Source organism: Cimex lectularius, unplaced genomic scaffold (assembly GCF_000648675.2).
Source record: "Cimex lectularius strain Harlan isolate CLEC.00 unplaced genomic scaffold, Clec_2.1 scaffold4, whole genome shotgun sequence".
Lineage (NCBI taxonomy): Eukaryota > Metazoa > Arthropoda > Insecta > Hemiptera > Cimicidae > Cimex > Cimex lectularius.
The window spans coordinates 2,749,530-2,769,430 of NW_019392723.1; the positions used below are offsets into that span (position 1 = coordinate 2,749,530).

Here is a 19,901-nt window from a genome sequence, read left to right on the forward strand (position 1 = left end):
ATAATGCTATGCTGAAATGCGTTGTGAGTAGTTCAACAAACCCGTGAGTGAATACGGACCCAATATGTGATCCAATGCAGTTTAGCATAAGTTCACCGACTCGCAGACCAACACCCAGCATCAACTCAAAAATAATTGTTTATCTTTCAATTAATTAAGGTTTTTATTTGAGATAAAAAAAGTCAGTGTCACGAGCGGGATTCGAACCCATGACCTTCGGCTAGATACGCCGCTGCTCTACCACTTGAGCTATTGTGGCCTCGATCCACTCAGACACTAACATTCCATCTCAACCCCACCTTTTGAATTTGCCCTCCTTTTTGCCATTTTTCAAATGTCGTGTAATCTATTTGATTCTCAGCGACAAATGAAATGGCCACAGAGAGCTTTTGGCGTTGAGATGGAAAGTTAGTGTCAGAGTGGATCAAGCTCACAATAGCTCAAGTGGTAGAGAAGCGGCATATCTAGCCGAATATCGTGGGTTCAAATCCCGCTAGTGACACTGACTTTTTTATCTCAACTAAAAACCTTAATTAATAGAAAGATATTAATTGGTCATGCAGATCACGAAACCTAGTGAATATAATTGTCTATGTTAATGCTTGCTGGTTCTAAAAGTGATGAGTGAACTGGTGAATTTGAACTCTTGCGGAATAGACTATACATTTTCATGCATCTTGAGCAACTTGTAAGTCCTGGAAGTATCTATCTATCTATAGATTTCAACCTTGTTCTTTTCCTCTCATATTCTTAGTTGCCTAATTTATTTTTAATTTATTCAGTAATCAAAAATGTTTCAGATTAGCAATACCCTTCAAATATGAAAATTTGTGCAACATTCTTCAAACATTATGCAGAATAAAAAAAAAAAAAAAAAAAAAAAAACTAAAGGCTAAAATGAAAGTTTTTCAGGTAATTGGCAAGCTTTTAAACAGTTACTTGCAACACGTTCTTGATCCCTCAATCGGTTTTGGTCAGAGTGAATATTTGTATTATTTTTTATTGCCCAATAATTATAAAACAGTTTAAAAATAATGTACTTTTATTGATTGTACTCTTCCAGATTAGACTAAACATATTTAAGTTTTTATTTCAGTTAAACTTAATTAATTTTCATAAAATATTGTATTTTCAAACTTTAATCAGTTTTGTTTCACCTCATAGAAAATATTTGACTGAGTTCTGTCTGCCGATTAATTTTCAGGATAGAGGACTTGAAGGCTACTCCACCCCCAGACCCTTGCTCAAAAACACTTTAATCACACAAATTTTGGGTAATACAGTTAATCAAAATATTTATGTTTGTTAAATTAATAATTAATTATAATATTATAAAAATTAATAACAAATTAGTGAAGGTCAGGTGTGCATGTGATAGTAGTGCAAAATAATTTAAACAAACAACATGACAGATTTTGCCTTAACAAACCACTTATAAAATAATAATAATAATAATAATAATAATAATTGAAACACTGGAAAAAAAATTGGCGATAATTCAAGTAAAGCTATTAGACATATAAATTTATAGTAATGTAATTTCCTTCGATCAAAACACCAAACAAATGACTTAAAATGTATAATTTTTTTCATCATTATGTCAACATTAGGTAGCTGTATATGTAGTTTATTGTTTGACTTTTAATTAGCTTGCATTATTGGTTAATACATTTTGTTTATTATTTAAAAATTGGGCTTGTGATGAGATTGGGAATCATTTTTAAGTTAGAGCTTCAAAGAATGATGAAAATGAAAAATGAAAAATGCCCGATGAGCCTAAAACTTACAAAATGAACAAATACGACATGAACTAATTTGATAGATAAGCAACAGCATGCCTACCAGAGGGGCAAAATGCACCTGGTGAAAAACAGTCGAATAAATTCTTAAACATCAACCAGGAAAGTAAAAATGTACCTCTCTATCAGTACCACGAATTAAAAATAAATAAATAATAGACCTTGCTCGTTTGATAACCACTTTCAAAAAATGGTAAAATTGTCACAGAATCAGAAACATTATTAATATAATTTATATGGCTCAAAAACATTAGGCTGTAAATGGTACAGCCTTCTTTTCATAGAAATAAATAAGAATCCGCAATAACTCTTTTAGGTCACAGTGGATGAAGGGAAGACTATAGCAACTAGTGATCCTGGTTAAAAAAAAAAAAAAAAAAAAAACATGGATTTTCTTTTCCAACCAACCAAAATGACAAATACCTTTTTTCAGTATAAAACCATGTAAATTAAGTTTACCTTAATTTTTTCTTTTATTTATTGATCAATTAATTATTAAGAATAGAAAATCACAAAAACACACCAAACAAATGCACTTTTTTTCTTTATCTGACAAATAACAACTTTTGCATTTTTGCAATAATCGGACTACAATTTTTAAAGTACATACACATATAATGTATGCGTATTATATCTAAATATATTAAAAATGGTGAGGACATCTTAGTTTGGAGTCTTATGGCGATCAAATTTTTAATTATTTCTTCAGTTTTTCTTCTGTTCTTTTTAACATTTTGACACTATACCAATACTATTTTCTGTTTAATACTTAACTCTAAAATCTGCCTTAACAAAATACAAAGTGGATTAATTTAAAACACCAACATATACATACTCAAACTTATTGAACTGTCATGCGGAAAAATTTATATATTTTAACCGTTAAATATATGTAATGATTTTATTTTTCTTCCCTATAAATTTTGTCTGTATTTTATAACATTTCGATTGTATTTATATTGAGTTACTGATACTCACTCGTTTTGTCATCGTGATGGTGTGGCTTGAGCTTTCGTGGCCGCTGCGTGTTTCTAAATAGCTTTCTGAAACATTCACAAAACTATTTGAATAGATATTTAATAAGAGATTATTTATCAATTATTTTATAAAAAATTAAAATCTTTATAAATTTTGCAACCTTAAGTGGTTTTGTCATTTTTCAGTTTTTAAATGTTAGATTAAATTTTCATTATGTAAACTATTTTGAACGATACTGAACATTTCTGTCTGCCTCTCATCACTTTGTTTAGACATCAGATGTATTTTGTCTTTTTTCATCTTCAGATTTTCATCTGGCTTTCATCTGTTAAATCAGGTCCATTTTTATAAGGGCGTAAAAGGTAAAATGATTGATCTTGCGGTCAGAGGGGCGATGAACTGGTAATTTGGTCATTACTGATCATTTTGGTCTGCCGTTGCTGTGTTTGATGCGTTTTGGCATTTCAGAATCTTCAGTGTTGACCAGAATACTACTGACCCAAGTCTGGTTTTTATTTCAGGACAGGAAGGCCAAAAATATCAGTAACAACAAATTTATAGGTTCATCACCCCACAGGCCAAATAGAGAAATCACACAATTTTCCAGTATTAAGGTCAGATCCAACTTGGTTAGATACTTTGAGATGTAAGGTCAACCTAGGATACAACAGGTTTTAAAGGGTGCAGTAATACACACCCTGACTAATAAAATAAGGTCAACCTAGTAGTTTGGTCATCCATGATGATCTTGGCCTGTCTGCCTTTTTCACCAGTTCTGTCCCCAAGACGGATCTTAGCATTTCACCAGATCAAGCTACAGTTTGATCATTTTGCTATGAATCATTACATTAACTGGGGAAGCCATAAAGCAAATGTCATACTATTTATAAAAAGGTGTTTGCAAATTTTTGTAAAATAATATGTTGCTGAATCCGAGCAGATATTCACGTTTTTTCAGATAAATAAAATATCCCCAGTTATTCAAAACTGCATTATATATTACACATTTTACCCTAAATAAAATAAACAATGTTTTTTCATGTAAATTTTTCTTTACTAATGCTAAAACGTGTGTTTTAACCATGTTTTGTGAATTTTCTTCTTGCGGTCTTAGGGGCAGTTTCTTGTCCTAGTCAGCCTTTTCTCACTGCTTTAGTCAAAGCTTCGTTTCTGCATTTTCACCATCATCAGTAGTTTGTTTGTTATATTACACCGAAGATGGCAAAATGGAGAAAACAAGGATGGGTGGCTAGGATTACGGAAATGTCTAAACTATTCTAAGTTGGAAAAGAACACAACAGTAAAAGCCTGGAATATATCTGTTATATGTATTTCCAACTAATTTATTGTTATATAAGTTGTAGTATGTACAATATAGTTTGTAAGAGAAGTGTTAAAATTATAAGCTGGACCAAATATATGTTAAGTCACAGCATGGAATTCTACTGGAAAACTTATTACTTCTTTTTTATATTATTGAGAATAGAAAAGACAGTTTGCTAAATTGAGAATGGCGATGAAATTTTTAAATTGAAATATTGATTAAAAAAACTTTTAGCAGGCCAGGTTGGTCACAGGAAATTATTTTCATTATCAAACGAACCTGAGCATCAATAAATGATCTGTAACATTAACCTATTAATTTTATATCTGTTGATATTATTCTCCGATAATCTTGTAGGTTAGAGGGATGATGAAACATTTCATTAGGATATATTAGACTTTCATTTCAAAATGAAACTCTAGCTTGATCTTTTGAAATACTGAAGTGTGTCTGTTAATAAGTACAGCAGGCATGCCAAGATGAACTTATATATTAAAACATCTCACAATTTAGGTGTTCTATCTTCGATTGTTTAGTGAAATGATTTAATTATGCAGAAATAGTTTATTAGGAGATATATGGTGACGAACTAGCAATTTGGTCGTTACCAATCATTAAGCCTAAGACTGGTGAAAGATGGTGAAATGCCGAAAAGTGTCTGACAGGCCGACACATCGAGGATAGGCAGACTAGAACGATCATTAACAACCAAATTATAAGTTCATTGACCAACAAACCCCAAGATCAATCAATAAGAGATCAAGATTTCACAACTCAATAAAAGATACAGACTTTACATATATCACCCAGACCAAAAGGTGAAGATGGCGAGAACCTGAAAAGCGTGAGACAGACCCACACAGCGAGGCTGGGCAGATCAAAATAATTTATTTAATGAAAATTGAACTTAACAAATATATAGCTGTGAAATCAGTCTATTGGCAAGAACATTAAATAAATAGAAAATTAATACCACTATATAAGTATACAAACGTTAATAGGGTATAAACGTCAATATTAAAAAGTAAAAAAATATACTAATGATATTGTTAAGTACTTATATGTTAAATGGTGATAAACAATAAGATTGTATTAATGAATCAGCACCTCGGGACCAATAGTGGACTTGTATTCTCCATGATAGCAGTTCGGGGTTTGAATCTTTGTATAGTCCATGGTCTTTTTATTAAGAAAAAGATGGGAAAAAAAATTGTAAAGTGGTTTGACTTCTCATCCATAACACCCAATGAGTAGTTGGACATTAAGCCCTTCTTTAACATAGGAATTACTTTAATTATGGGATCACAGTGGCTGAATAGTTAGGGCGTCAGACTTGGTTGTGCCAGGCAAGCAGTTCTGGGTTCAAATTTTGAAATTTTGGCCCATGGCCAGGAGAATAATGTTAAAAAGATGGCAAAGTGGTTTGACCGAGGTCATAGTCAGTATTCCACTGAGTTTTACCTAGTTAATCTGTACTGTGTTTGCCAGTTTTGCTGCAAGTTCTTTAATCATAAGTTTTCTGTGTCTGCCACCTCTGGAGTTCATCCATGCCTTTTTTGTGGACTCATTCTGACTCATGAAGGAGTCTATGTTTGATTGTATCATCCTAATGTTGGCATTGCAGTTTAGTTGCTTATTCATTCTTTTGTGCCCTGTCACCCGAGGTATAGTCTTGTAAAAGTGACGTTTAATTTTAGTAGATATTCAGTCAGAGATATACTGGAATAGAAACGGTGAACACATGATAACACTGAGCAGTTGTTAAAAGTTAAGCAGCAAAATTTAATTTACATGTTACAAAAAGTTATGGATGGAACAACCACCGATTACACACAAATGAAATATTGCTCAAATTTTGAATGCAAGTAATCCAGGATCTTTTTGCTTTATGGATTACGAGACTTCTCCCCTGACTGAAAATGGTAAACACTGCATCTGACAGGCCAAACCAGCGAGAATATGGAGACCAAAATGATCAGTAATGGCCATATTGCTTTCTGTAAGGAAGCTAGTTTTTCTTTATATACAACATCCAAAATATCTGACGAAATGTTTCCGTTGCTAATATTTGAGAAAATGATCCAATATTCTTGCTTTTGAATTGGCTGGGGTGACATTCCTGCATATTTGGTAATCAAAAGATCATAAATTCATCAGGCTCTATGTCCTTGAAAATATCCCAAAATAATTTCTTGGATTAATTTGTTCCTTTTATAATACTTTTCATTAATTCATTGGTGGAAAATATTTTGAAGTAATTATTGCAGAACATATTTCTGAGTTATTTCTGGAACATGATGGGTTCTTTTAAATTAAACCTTGACTTATTGTAGTGAGTCATAAGAATCTATTATCCCAGCGCTGTCAGGAGACCTGGGTTAGACATTAATCTTGCCCATTCTGCCAAGTTCTGCGCTCTGGCACATTGGGCAACTCAGCCATTTCAGCCGCCAACACATGCAATTTTTTTTAAAATATTATACAGCCATAATAGTATAACTAGGTAACAAATGTACTTTTTAACAACAAAGACTATATCTTCACTGACATATCACACACAATTTTTTAAGACACCGGGGTTCCTGGGAGACAATAGAGCTCTCCATTCCACCAGATGGACATCTATCCCTTCCTTCTGAATACCCTTGTAGAAGAATTTTCTGGCTAACATATATTTGCAACAGTGAAAAATTATTTGTTAAGATCCTCCTTTACTCCGCACATCTCACAACTGGGGTGTTGTTTAAACATGCTATAATTTAAAAATACTTCACTCATACTCATTCTCTAAACATGGAACGTAAAAGACATTATATAATACTAATATAAAATGATTTTTTGAGAAAAGTAGGTCAGACATTTTCAGCCAGTCAGTATACAAAGGCATTAAGTCTTAGAACGTATAGATGAATCGGATAAAAATCTTTGAGCTACAACGCACATAAATAATTCAATAACATATAGTTTAAGGAATATTTGAAATAATTGGATTTGTTGGATTATAAGAATAAGGCTTTAAAGAGTTCATTAAGTAGCTGAAATAATGCAGTTAATCTCAAGGGTGCATCCTAAGTATAGTATTTTTGAGAATTTCTTAACACTCAAACAAACTCGCCCTGAGGGTACAACAATCATCTCTGCTAACCTCGATCCTTTCCTAGCAGTTCGTCTGAGCCCAATTTTATACCTTAGAATAATGGTACCATAAATGAAGAATAAAGATAAATGAAAACAAATCCCAATGTCCTTTACCCTCAAAGGCAAATACTCCTTTCAGTTAACTGGATCAAATTCCACTTCCTGTGGCATATTGCGCCAAATACTTGGGACTGTAAATAGACAGGTGTACATGGAGGCCACATACGCTTCTTAAAATACCTGAATTGAACTGCCGATACAAGTCAACTAAAACACTGCTAGACGTTCAAGACCACTATTACAAAAAAAAATAATTAATTGAATAAATAAAATAAATTTAAAAAAATTAAAAATGGCACAATTAATTATTCCATCTCTATTATAAAATTACAATCAAAAGTAAAAATTAATAAAATTAAAAATAAAAGATTGTACTTCTAATTGGAGATTTAAAAAAAAATAAAATGTTTCCTTCATAGACTAATTATTTTTTTATTTAAATATCGAATTAATAAAAAATTATTTGTTTTTAGAGATTTAATTTTATATAAATTTTAATTTTAATTGTAATTAATTTTCAATACAAACCAATTGTATATATTTTTGTTAAATTTTAAAAATTAAAAATTAAGTGANTTTTTTTTTTTTTTTTTTTTTTTTTTGTTTTTTTTTTTACCCGACGAGCTGACCACCCTCTATAATAAGCTGATAAGCTGTAGGCTAATTAATAAGTAATAATATTTAAAAAAAAACATCAATATGAACCAAACATTTTCAAAAAAGCTTTGTATAACAATTGTGGCCAGTAAGTAAAAACTGCTCACTAGGAGCTAAGTTAACATAAAAAAGTAAGTTCATACAACGTTCGAACCCGGGACCTTTACCGTACAGTGATGAGCGCCGTGTCACTGCCTAAACCGTTGCGGCAGGGGGCGTCGGTGGCCGCAAGGTTTAGTCGTTGACACGGCGCTCATCACTGTACGGTAAAGGTCCCGGGTTCGAATCCAGCGGCCCTGCATTAGAACCCGACATACTTACAAATGGGCTTTTTTTCAAAAACACCGGTACCCTGAGGGTTTATATAACCTCTGCTGTTACGAACCTTCGTAAAAAAAAATTTAAAAAAACCGTTGCGGCCACCGACACTCCCCCCTCAGGCCCAGTCAAACTTCAAAATTTCAAACACGACCCTATACAGTCAGGACACATCATTTTAAAGGATTTTTTACGCTGCAAACAATAGTGCAATCGGATTTTAAAATGACCAAAAATGACAAAGTTATAGCAAAAAGTTTAAAAAAGGAAAACTTATTTGTTTTCCTATTTATTAATTACATTTCATGTTCTAACTGCCCGCCTTGCATAAAGATGGAAAGATTTGCTCTTTTTAACCGCATTTCACCGGTGCTCAGAGCAATAGAGTCAGGGGAGATGGATTGACAAGCATTTTCTGTCCTTTGCCACTGTTCATCCATCAAGCTACAGGATCATTTTTTGTCGTTGTTGCAGAGGAACACCATCAGTGTTGGTAAAATCTCATTCAAAACGTCGAGGAACAGAGGAAGTTAAGGCAAAAAGAATCCGGCAGCGTAATTTCGACGAGGAGCTGATTATTTTACTGCAGGTTCGCGAAAATCCGAATTCCACTCTCCGAAATGTGTGGTGATTAGTGCCCGTCAGTCGATGATTATTCGGAAATCGTGAGATGCGGTCTGATGTGATGTTCGGAAAAACATTTTCTTTATCTTGCCAACGTTTCGATCTTTATTGAGATCAGGGCCTGGGATTTACCAACATTGTTTAAATTTGACAAATACATGTAGGATGTGGAAAAAGTGAATTTATACAATGCAAAAAAATATATTTTTTTTAAATTATATTCAATCAAAGTATTTCTACTCACTCAAAGTATTTGTTTTCTGCGTCAGTGTGCCATTCTTGCGTGTCGTGTTGAGAGTGCCAGTGAGATATTGCTGTTTTATGTTTATATACGTTGGATTTTGAAGGGGTGGGGTTCACTTTTTTCCACATCCTACATGTATTTGTTAAATTTAAACAATGTTTGTAAATCCCATGCCCTGAAGATGATCTCAATAAAGATCGAAACGTTGGCACGATAAAGAAAATGTTTTTCCGAACATCACATCAGACCGCATCTCACGATCTCCGAATAATCACTCACCGAAATGTTGGAAGGGTTTTAGATTTTTCAAAAAATAAAATTAGAGATATACTCCGGACTTACAATTTTAAACCGTATCGTTCTCATCTTGTTCAGGGTCTTCTTGCCTCTGATTATGATAGGCGTCTAACGTTCTTTGCACAAATGTAAATTTGGGCTGAAGAAAACGTTGATGATGGATTCAATTTCACCTCTAATGGCATACTACCGTTTGGATTTTGGAACGTGGGCAGAGGAAAATCCGCTAATTTAGAACTCTTGTCATCATCAGGTGGTTCATAGTATCAACGTTTGGTGTGAACTTCTCGGAAATAAATCAATTGGGCCTTATTTGTACGAAAATAATTTAAATAGTGGTCAATTCCTCAATTTTTTAAGGGAGGTTTTACCAACACTATTAGATGATGTTCCTCTGAAACAAAGAAAGATTCACCAGCTTTATGGATGCCCAGCACACAATTCTTTGCAGGTGAGACGTTATTTGAATTGTCACTTCCGGGATAGGTGGATATGACTTCATGGCCCCATCTGTTGGCCTCCTCGGTCACCCGATTTAACACCACTTGTCTATTTTCTGTGGGGCCATTTAAAAAACAATGTCTACGTCAATCATAACACACCAACCTCAGTTGAAGAACTGCGACAAAGGATAGAAAATGCTTGTCAATCCATCTCCCCTGACTCTATCGCTCTGAGCACCGATGAAGAGAGGTTAAAAAGAGTAAATCTTTGCATCTTTACGGAAGGCAAGAGGTTCGAACATGAACTGTGATTAATAAATAGCAAACCAAATAACTCATAAGGTGGGGTTGACATAGGAAGTTGATGTCCGAGTGGATCGAGGTCACGATAGCTCAAGTGGTAGAGCAGCGGCGTATCTAGCCGAAGATCGTGGGTTCGAATCCCGCTCGTGCCATTAACTTTTTTCATCTCAACTAAAAACCTTAATTAATTGTAATGTATTAATTGGTCAAGCGGACCATGAAATTATTGAATTTAAACCAAATAACTGTTTCTTTTTTAAACTTTTTGCCATAACTGTAATTTTTGACCAATTTAAAATCCGATTGCATATTGTTTGCAGCGTAAAAAATCCTTTAAAATGATGTGTCAGGATGTATAGGGTCATATTTGAAATTTTGATGTTAAACTGGGCCTAAAGTACCCTGTATAATTTTTCCCCCAAAAAAGGTAAAAAATTGAAACTCGACTAAAAAGTATGAAACATGTACTTTTTTTTGACGGCTTCATTGGTTTAAAAGAAATTCAGCCGGGCCAACTAAAAAAGGACACCCTGTATATACACATTTGTATAAATTTGAAATATTTTAATTTACGTTCTGGCCAATCCAAAAATCAATATCTGGTCTAACGCAGTCGTCTCAGTACCAAAGGGTATTTAGTACCTTATTTATTTAGTATTGTTAAACATAAAAATCAAGTTTTCAGTTTGTTATTTGTTGTTCTTTTCTTCTTCTTATGTATTTATTTTTAATAATATTTTTATTAAAATAAGTCTCATTTCGCAAATGTGAAATATTTCTACAACGAATCAGCCCAAACATCCGTTTTATTTTTATCAACGGAGTTATAAACATAGTTAAAACCTGAAGTTCAGATTTGGCTCTTGGACAAACCATGACCTCTGGCAGAGTGAACACGGCTACACACGAAACAACATCGCATTCCAAGCAATATACAAAATAAGACAGTCGTGTATTTTTTTTCTGCGTTGTTTTTTCTTTTTTAAACAAGTGATATTTGTTGAAATTGGTTGTTTCATTCAGTCTGTATTTTTAACGCTTTTATTAGCATTTTTATGCTGGCTTGCACAAAAAGGAGTAAAATGGATGAATGAACGCAAATACGATTTAATAAAACAATAATCCCGTTAGAAATTAAAGCCTAATTTAAGAGTTGGAAACAGTTAAATTATTATACCCATTCAGATAAGTTCATAACGTACATGAAAAATATAAGAGGATCTAAGATGGACCCCCGAGGAACAACAAAATTAATAATACCCACTTCAGATCTTTTGAAGTCGAAATTGACAACTTGTGAGCGATTAAAAGGATCTGATATAAAACAAAATTTACTGGTGATGGATTAAATTCCAGGCCAAGCTTGGTTATCATGTGACTACTGTTGATTAATCCAAATTCATTTGAAGAAAAAAAAAATCAAGCAATACTAACAGTAATAATAATAATACAACCATTTATGAAAATGTTCACCGTTAAAATTCTTAAAGCAGAGACCCCACTAGAGACAAACTGATCGACAAAAATGACGTAAAAGAACGTGGTTATTACTGACTTGCACAGAAAATAGGAGAGGTCCAAGATGGACTCCTGCGAAACTTTAGAATTAACAATTTCTACGTTAGATCATTTGAAATCGAAATTGACAACTTGTGAGCGGCTTCTCAATTAAGAAATAAATAATTTACCAATGATGGAGCTGCGATTAAATTCCAGACGAACCTTGATTAAATTAGCCGAGAGACGATAGCTGATTGATCCAAAATGCAATTAAAAAATCAACCAGTACTAAAACAGATATAGTAATATTATTTATCTATTTCAATTAACTTATCTTTTTATGTTAGGTTTTTGGTTGAAATGAAAAAGTTAGTGCCACGAGCGGGATTCGAACCCACGACCTTCGGTTAAATACGCCGCAGCTCTACCACTTGAGCTATCGTGACTTCGATCCACTCGGACACCAACTTCCCATTTCAACCCAATTTTTTTTCAAAATTAAAAAGGTTGTCGGTTGAGATGGGGAGTTGATGTCCGAGTGGATCGAAGTCACGATAGTTCAAGTGGAGCAGCGGCGCATTTAGCCGAAGGTCGTGGGTTCGAATCCCGCCCGTGGCAGTAACTTTTTCATTCCAACCAATACCTTACATAAAAAGATTAATTAATTGAAAGAAGTAATTTGGTCAATAGACCACTAAATATAATGGATTATTTATCTCACTGAATTTAATCAGTAATCAGTAAATATTGTTTTAATACGAAAGCCGAGAGGAAAAAGAACGAGAGCGGTTGTTGTCCAAATATTTGAAATTCCCATGAAGGACTCGTCATCGTCGGTCGGAAAAATATTGGGCAGAAGCCAGGTCAAACAAAACACCTATGCACTCCGAATAAGGACTTCCGAAAGATTTTTCGTCTACACGATTTCAATTAAAATTTGACAGAAGGTGAAAATAAAACAAGATCATAATGGTAAATCGTTTTGTTAAAAACCATCCATTTCCGCACCATTCCATGTCCACTCGACATTCACCGTCAAGGTATTTTTTCCCATGTAGATTTTTAAATTTTTATTACTGACGATGTTTATAAAGATGCTGTGTGTTTTGACATTGAAAACAACATATTTCAGGTGACAAAATATTCAAAGTTCATTCCAAGGCTTAAATTTTTCTTTCCTTAAGTTTTTATGGCTTATTTGACTTACTCTACCTAGTCCTCTAAGTATCTCGAAATCTGTGACATTCAATTTCCATTTTTGAACATTTCTACGCGCTCTCGAATGCGTACATTTCCGCCTGGAAGATTGTTGGCAAAGATCCCACCGCTTTAGATAAACGAACATCTGCTTCTATTCTTGTAACTCTACCTGAGGTTTATTTTATTACCAGCTCTCTGTCCATCTAGCTCAATTGTAATATTTACGATTTTGATTAACTCGATCCAAATACGATTTACTTCCCTAGTAAATTAGGCAGTTAAGTTGTAGCAGGGTATCCTTAGCTCCTTTTCATTTTTAAGAGAAGGATTTATTTCAGTTTTTCTTTATACTAGCTGTACGACATGCTCTAATCTCAACAGAGAAACAAAATTTAAATTAAAGAAACGAAAGAGAAATTTTGGTCGTTATCGCTCAGTTTCGTCTACTTATCCTTTGTTTAGTCTGTCAGACGCATTTCGCCTTCCCGCCATATTCAGTCTTATGTCTGGATGAATTATGCGAAGTTAAGTGCCATTTGTAACATCTTGAAATAAGAAAAAGTTTATATTGTGGTCAGCGAGGGTATGAATCTGAAGTTTGGCCGTTTCTGATCATTTGGCCTGCATTTCGCTTCAGGCTTGGGTCTGTGTGATTTATGTGTTGTCAAGTATCTTTTATAAGGCCTTGAAATGTAATAGGGCTATCCAAGACACCTTTTATTCTTTCGAAGTAGACCGGATCTCTCCACAGAACAGGGTCATCCAAAAGGCTTTGCCACCTTTGATCGCAGGTGCACCAAGTTGATCTGGTTGGATCTCCTGCAAACCCTTATTGAGTCGGTTATCGGCCCGTTCATTACCAAGCAGGACGCAATGTCCAAGAAACCGACTGGATTTTCCTTTACTGATGAGATCACTTATTAGTATTTTTACCTCATCAAAGAATCGGTGATCGCATTGCTGCCAGCTGGTAACAGCTAAAATATCAGCCGTCCAGTCCACCAGAAGCTCAATGTTATGAAGATGTACCTCTTTTCCTGCTGAAGAAGCCAAGGTCTTGATTAATTGATGGGTGTGGTAGAGGATCGAAATAACTAATAGTCTGAAGGAGCAAGACGTGGACCGTATGCTGGTTGTTGTATGAAAATCAAAATAAGTAATAATCTCAAAGAGAAAAGTCTGTACTATCGCAGGAAGTCGATCACATCTTTTCTTTCTGAAGGAGCCAAAGACTGGATTAAAGGGTCGATATGGCAGGATAATAATAAAAATTAATAATCTGAAGGAGCAAGATCTGGACCATACGTTGGTTGTAGCAGGAGGATCGAAATCGAAATCAATAGCTGAACTATAAGCTGGTTGTGGCAGTATCGATCGCATGGATATATTCTTCTTCTTTTCATTCTGTAGTGACAAAGTTCTGGCTTAAATGGTAGGTATCGCAAGACGGTCGAAATAAGTAATGGTCTGAATGAGAAAAGTCTGGACTATAAGATGGATTTCGCAGGGGGTCGGTCACATTAACACATAATTCTTATTTCCTTCTTTAGAAGCCTATGTCAGGATTAAATGGTGGATGTGGCCGGAGATTAGAAATAAGTAATAATCATAAGTCCTATTTGGTGGGTATGGCAGGAAATCGATTGCATGAATTATTGCAATCAATTGCATGGAAATGCATAATTTCATTTGTACTGAAGGCATGTCTTGGCGGAACTGAACTCCTCTGATGTTAACCAACTCTGGATATTTGTATAACTGTATATTTAAAGTTCAGAACATATTCATACGAAACTTTTCTAAGTTCCACTCCGATCGTAAATAAATCTTTATTTTATTTATCAAGAAATTCTCCAGCATTGCAACAAACCATTAATTCACTACTTTCGTGGTCCGCTTGACCAATTAATACATGACAATTAATTAAGGTTTTTAGTTGAGATGAAAAATAGTTAATGGCACGAGAGGGATTCGAACCCACGACCTTCGGCTAGATACGCCGCTGCTCTACCACCTGAGCTATCGTGACCTCGATCCACTCGGACATTAACTTCCCATCTCAACCCCACCTTATGAGGCAAAAGGAGGGAAAACTCATAAGGTGGGGTTGAGTTGGGGAGTTGATGTCCTAGGGGATCGAGGTCGCGATAGCTCAGGTGGTAGAGCAGCGGCGTATCTAGCCGAAGATCGTGGGTTCGAATCCCGCTCGTGCCATTGACTTTTTTATCTCAACTAAAAACCTTAATTAATTGTCATTGCAACAAAGGTTTACCTTAATTTCAAAAGTTTTGAATCCAAAACCGTACGACATTTGGACGCCCAAACGACGCCAACCGAGGATTATTGTAACCTGTGCAGTTAGGACATTTCTACCAGTGATTACAAAACAAACAAGTGTTCAAAAATACCAATGGAGACGTCAAATCGAACAACTTTTTCCCGAAGTTATCGCCTTTCGATTTCTAATGGCATCTAACAACTTGTGCCAAGTGGATAAAACACTGGCCAATTGGCACGGTGATCCAAGCCCATCAACCTGATTATAAACGGAAATATATTCTCATCTTAATTAATTTAATGATTTCTGGAATAGTAATTTATTTTAATAATAAAAGTCAAATTACATAAATTGGAATATATGGCAGCAGGTGTAGAAAAAAGATTAAGGAAAAAGCTAATTGTACAAACATAAGATGTAATAAAATATAAGAGGCTTCTTAAAATAACTATCTTTCTATCAAATTAAATGCATTAGTTAAAACAAAAATAAACTATAATGTTATGAGTTGGCGGATTTTCCTTCCGGGGTACCAACCAGGTCGGGCTCTGAACCCTCAATAGACAGTATATAGCAGTTGCCACCTGCCGATTTTTTATTATCTTTCATTGAATGAGTAAAAATGATAAACGAATTCGGTTACTTTCATTCCAGTCACCAGTGGAGACAATCAGGCAATAGCCAACGCGTAGGACAAGGAAGCTCTGCTTCCAATACCTGTGCTATATCCAGGCGGAATCCGATTGGTTGGAAGTGTAGGAAAAAGGTCAAATTCAAATCATATCAGAAGAGCACAGCGAGAAAAGGCAGACGCAAATGATCGGTAACGACCAAAAATAACAAGTGAGGGGTGACTGCTGGTAGTAAACTAAAGTTTCAACTAGGTTACGCACTGCTTCAAAAATAATTCCGCCTTCGAAGCAGAAGGAGCAAGTTCTGGTCTATATGGTGGTTGGTGGATATATTACACGAAAATATTACTCCTCTTTATCTTCTGAATGAGCCAAGGGCTGGATTAAATGGTAGGTGTAGCAGGAGGATCGAAATAAGTATTACTCTGAACGACCAAGGTCTGGACAATAAGATGGATGTATGAGGAGGTCGATTGCGTGAATATATTATTTTTTGTTTTTCTTCTGTAAGAGCCCAGGTCTAGATTAAATTGTGGGTGTGGCAGAAGGTTCGAAATAAGCATTAATCTGAAGGAGCAATGTCTGGATTATATAGTGGGTATGGCACGAGAATAGATAACACGAATATATTCTTCTTCTTTTCATTCTGAATGAGCCAGTTTCTAGATTAAATAGTGGGAGTGTCATGAAGATCGAAATAAGTAATAGTTTGATAGAGTAAGATATGGATTACCCATACTTTTATTCCTACCATGTACTAACGTCCTCTCCCGATGTTGAGTATGCCATACAGCTTCTCAAACCCACGAAAATAACTCGTTTTGATCGCATTGTTCCTCAAATTCTTAAAAAACAAATAAAAGCACTACTCTACTTACTTCTGTTTCCTGGAAACATATCATTCATATGGTACCAAAACCAATACATCCCCCATCCTCCTAGCGACCATTAGCTTATTACAATCTTAGGAAAGAACCTTAAGTGCTGCTTTTTAAATCCTAGACTACAGAATACGGTAACAGACCTTAAATTTTAATTACGCTACTGCAATACCACCACGATGCAACACTGTCATCACGTTATGAACCTGACCTCTTTTTCCCTCTACTGTTGAATGTGTTGTAAGGAAAGTTTCTGTTATAATGAATACACTCTAAATTTGGTGGAATTAGACAATAGTTTTTTGAATAATGAGCGAAACTCTCGGTAAAAGTATCGTCACTCTTTTCTTCATTCTGCACAACAGTCAGTGCAATGTTAGGACGTACTCGGTTGTGTTAAGAAGGATGGGATGTATCGGTAGCATAATTTTCACACACAACAAAGTAGTAATGTTTGTTTTTGGTTGGATTCATCTCTAAATTAAGCCAATCAATTTTAGAATTGTAAACAGGGTCAATAGGCTCGCTTGGTTGAAAAGTGATAGGTCGACGTGGAATTACCTGACCGTCTTCAAGGTTATTCTGAAACCTATATCTGTGCCTGCAGGTGTTTGTGTTAAACCTTAATTTTTTTTTTTGCTTTTCCTAAACTAAAAATTATTCGGATTATTAATAATACTTTACTTTGTACCTTCTATTAATCACAGAAGGTAGAAAATGAAGTTGGGAGGTTTCAAAGGACCCCAACTTGTGCAGGAAGCATATTTTGGCTTTTTAAAGAGGCACTGTGAGGGAGCAGTGTTGAGTCGGTTAAGCTCCTGATTACACAGGGCTAGAAATTCATTGGCTTCTGCTTGGAGTCGGAAGCATAGTTGAAGCAGTGGTGATACCTGGTGGAACTTTTAGATTTAGTCACTAAAGGGTGGAGACTGTCCAAACAGAAGGGCGATCGAAATGAATAGTGGCGAGTTCCCCCTCTGTCTCTAAAAATGTTCACCACTTTAGAGAGACCTGAGAAAGGCTGGTGTTGCTCTGGAACCAAGTTTACCACAGGCAGTCATCACAGGTCTCTCAGACTCATAGCTTCAAGGAAGACGCAAAATGTTCAGCTCAAGCACAAGTTGCCAGAAGTAGTTTCTGCAGTTAAATAGAGAGACCATACACGACAGTATAACATGTATTCACGGATTAGAGGACAACATCCATAAACTATAGTTTATACTGTTGTGGTGACTAAAGCATCCACTAGGCTTTACCATTACTCCAACAATCCTTTCTCGACTCCTTTTTAAAATAAGGGCTTAACCCGTTTAAATCATCTCGACGAGTTCTCATCACTAATGGAGGAAACAGCCAACACAAGTTCCTCTCATATTTCAACAACTCATGCTCAACGACCAAAATCAGCTTCGCTCATAGCATCTAGAGACCTTACTCGACACCCGCCGCAGGGTCTCAAAACAGTACACTGAACACGGTATACATAGCTCGCAGCCGTCACCCACCACGGGAGTCCAAAGCACAATAGCTCCCTAATAATACGAGCCCTTCTCAGGGCATTACGCGACCCAGGCCTCTAAATTAGTGTCCCCAATGGAGGGTGATTAGTAAAAGATTGTTACTATGAACATAACAAGCGATTTCCTTTTTTGCCCAACTATTCTACATCGGCAAATACTTTCTTAGTGATTTTTAATGATAACAAACTAAGGTTAAATGGTTTACATTAGTTAAAATCATATGGAATGAAGGAAAAATACCTTGTGTCTTGATGCGGACATGCTGCGATGAGGTTTGTGATGTCTTTATGAAGTGGCTACTCATTCTGGGAGCCTCGTGCAAACCACCATCTGGAAACAGGCAACGTGCTCAGGCAAACATCCATTTCGGCATATATCAAAACACTGGCAAGCTATCAAGCGCCAAATTAGTGAACCCCTCCCCCCAGAGGCTTGTTCTACTTCTGCGTATCTGACTGTTACAACTTTCTTTTGCGCCAAGACTCGTCAACTATACGAGATCCCGCTACACACCTGGAGAACGAGAGAAGTTTCCCCGACGAGATCTCAACAATTATTAATGGAGTACCGACAACTACAGCAAGGGCACTCGCAGTATTAGCCTCGACCTCGCCTTCTCTACACAGCCGACTTGGCTATTGGCCAACTGCTGCACTCGGCTACTGCTGCACCAGAGTCCAACAACTGCTTCAGAGTCAATCAACTCACTGTATACACGGCCCCCGACCTCAGCCAACTGCTCTCTCGATCACCGACCTCTACCAACGGCAAACACACGGTCCCGGCCGCATCCATCGGCTCTACCCTATCCAACAACACCAGCTCTTGTCAGGGCCACCAAAACTTCCACTAAACGGATTAAACAGGACCATAGAGTAGGGAAGTGGGTGGAAGCTGATGAAGAATTATTTTTGAAGTTAAATGACAGCCCTGACTTTTTTTCCGCGGTTGAGGATGGACATTTTTACTTCTACTGGCGTAAAGGATTTTGTTAGTGCAAAGGGATGTCAAGTTCTTCCAGTCCAGTAATAAGTCATGTTTGTCGGTGTGAAACATGTTGTGTGGTGAGCAGTTGTGATTTTCAATTTTTACACAAGTAAGGCGGAAGAGGATGGAAGGTCTTCTTCTATTTAAGAATACATAGTTGTTATAGTATCCTTTAGTCAGTTGGTTAAAACGTTTAATGTGTGACGAATATCTTGAGAACTGTCAAAATGATCTGGCCTATCTCTTTAAGGTTATCAGTATCAGTCTAATAAAATTGTCAGTTGGTTTTGTAGACTTGTGGATCATGCGGAATGTTGATACGACTGTGTGTATCTTGAATATGGGTTGTTATAGTATTTTTGTACAATAGGTTTTTAGCTAGTTGGTTAAAACGTCTCTTTTGGAATGGATACCTAGAGCGCTGTCAATATGATCTGGGCTATCACTTTAAGCGTATCAGTCGTCTAATTTTTTGTGTTCGATTTTGTAGACTTTCTTATAGTGCGGAGGGAGTTTTCTTGGTCGTCCAATTTTTTAGTGAAAGTGCAGTTTTTAGCGAAATATTTAAGTAGAAATTAATACCACAACACTGATAACGGCGAATACCAAGAATCGATTGAAGCCTCTGTCGCGAATAGACAATAACATTCGTACGAATTTGGGGGAAAATACCAAAGTTAATTACTGTTTTTGTTAATAAAATCTGTAACGTAAATAG

General features: G+C 35.7%; 1 protein-coding gene across 8 annotated transcripts in view; it reads right to left on the reverse strand.

Moving 5' to 3' along the window:
• The window catches only part of LOC106671524 (obscurin), a 134,459-nt gene that overhangs the window by 112,955 nt on the left and 1,603 nt on the right, over positions 1 to 19,901 (reverse strand). For 7 of the 8 annotated variants that reach the window (XM_014402441.2, XM_014402444.2, XM_014402450.2 and 4 more), the window contains exons 2-3: positions 18,437 to 18,526; positions 2,778 to 2,842 (exon numbers count right to left, since the gene is read on the reverse strand). In XM_014402441.2, coding sequence (XP_014257927.1) covers positions 2,778 to 2,842; positions 18,437 to 18,500 — 129 coding nt within the window. In that variant the 5' untranslated portion in view covers positions 18,501 to 18,526. The remainder of the gene's footprint in view (positions 1 to 2,777; positions 2,843 to 18,436; positions 18,527 to 19,901) is intronic. The other variant, XM_024226690.1, reaches the window with a different exon arrangement.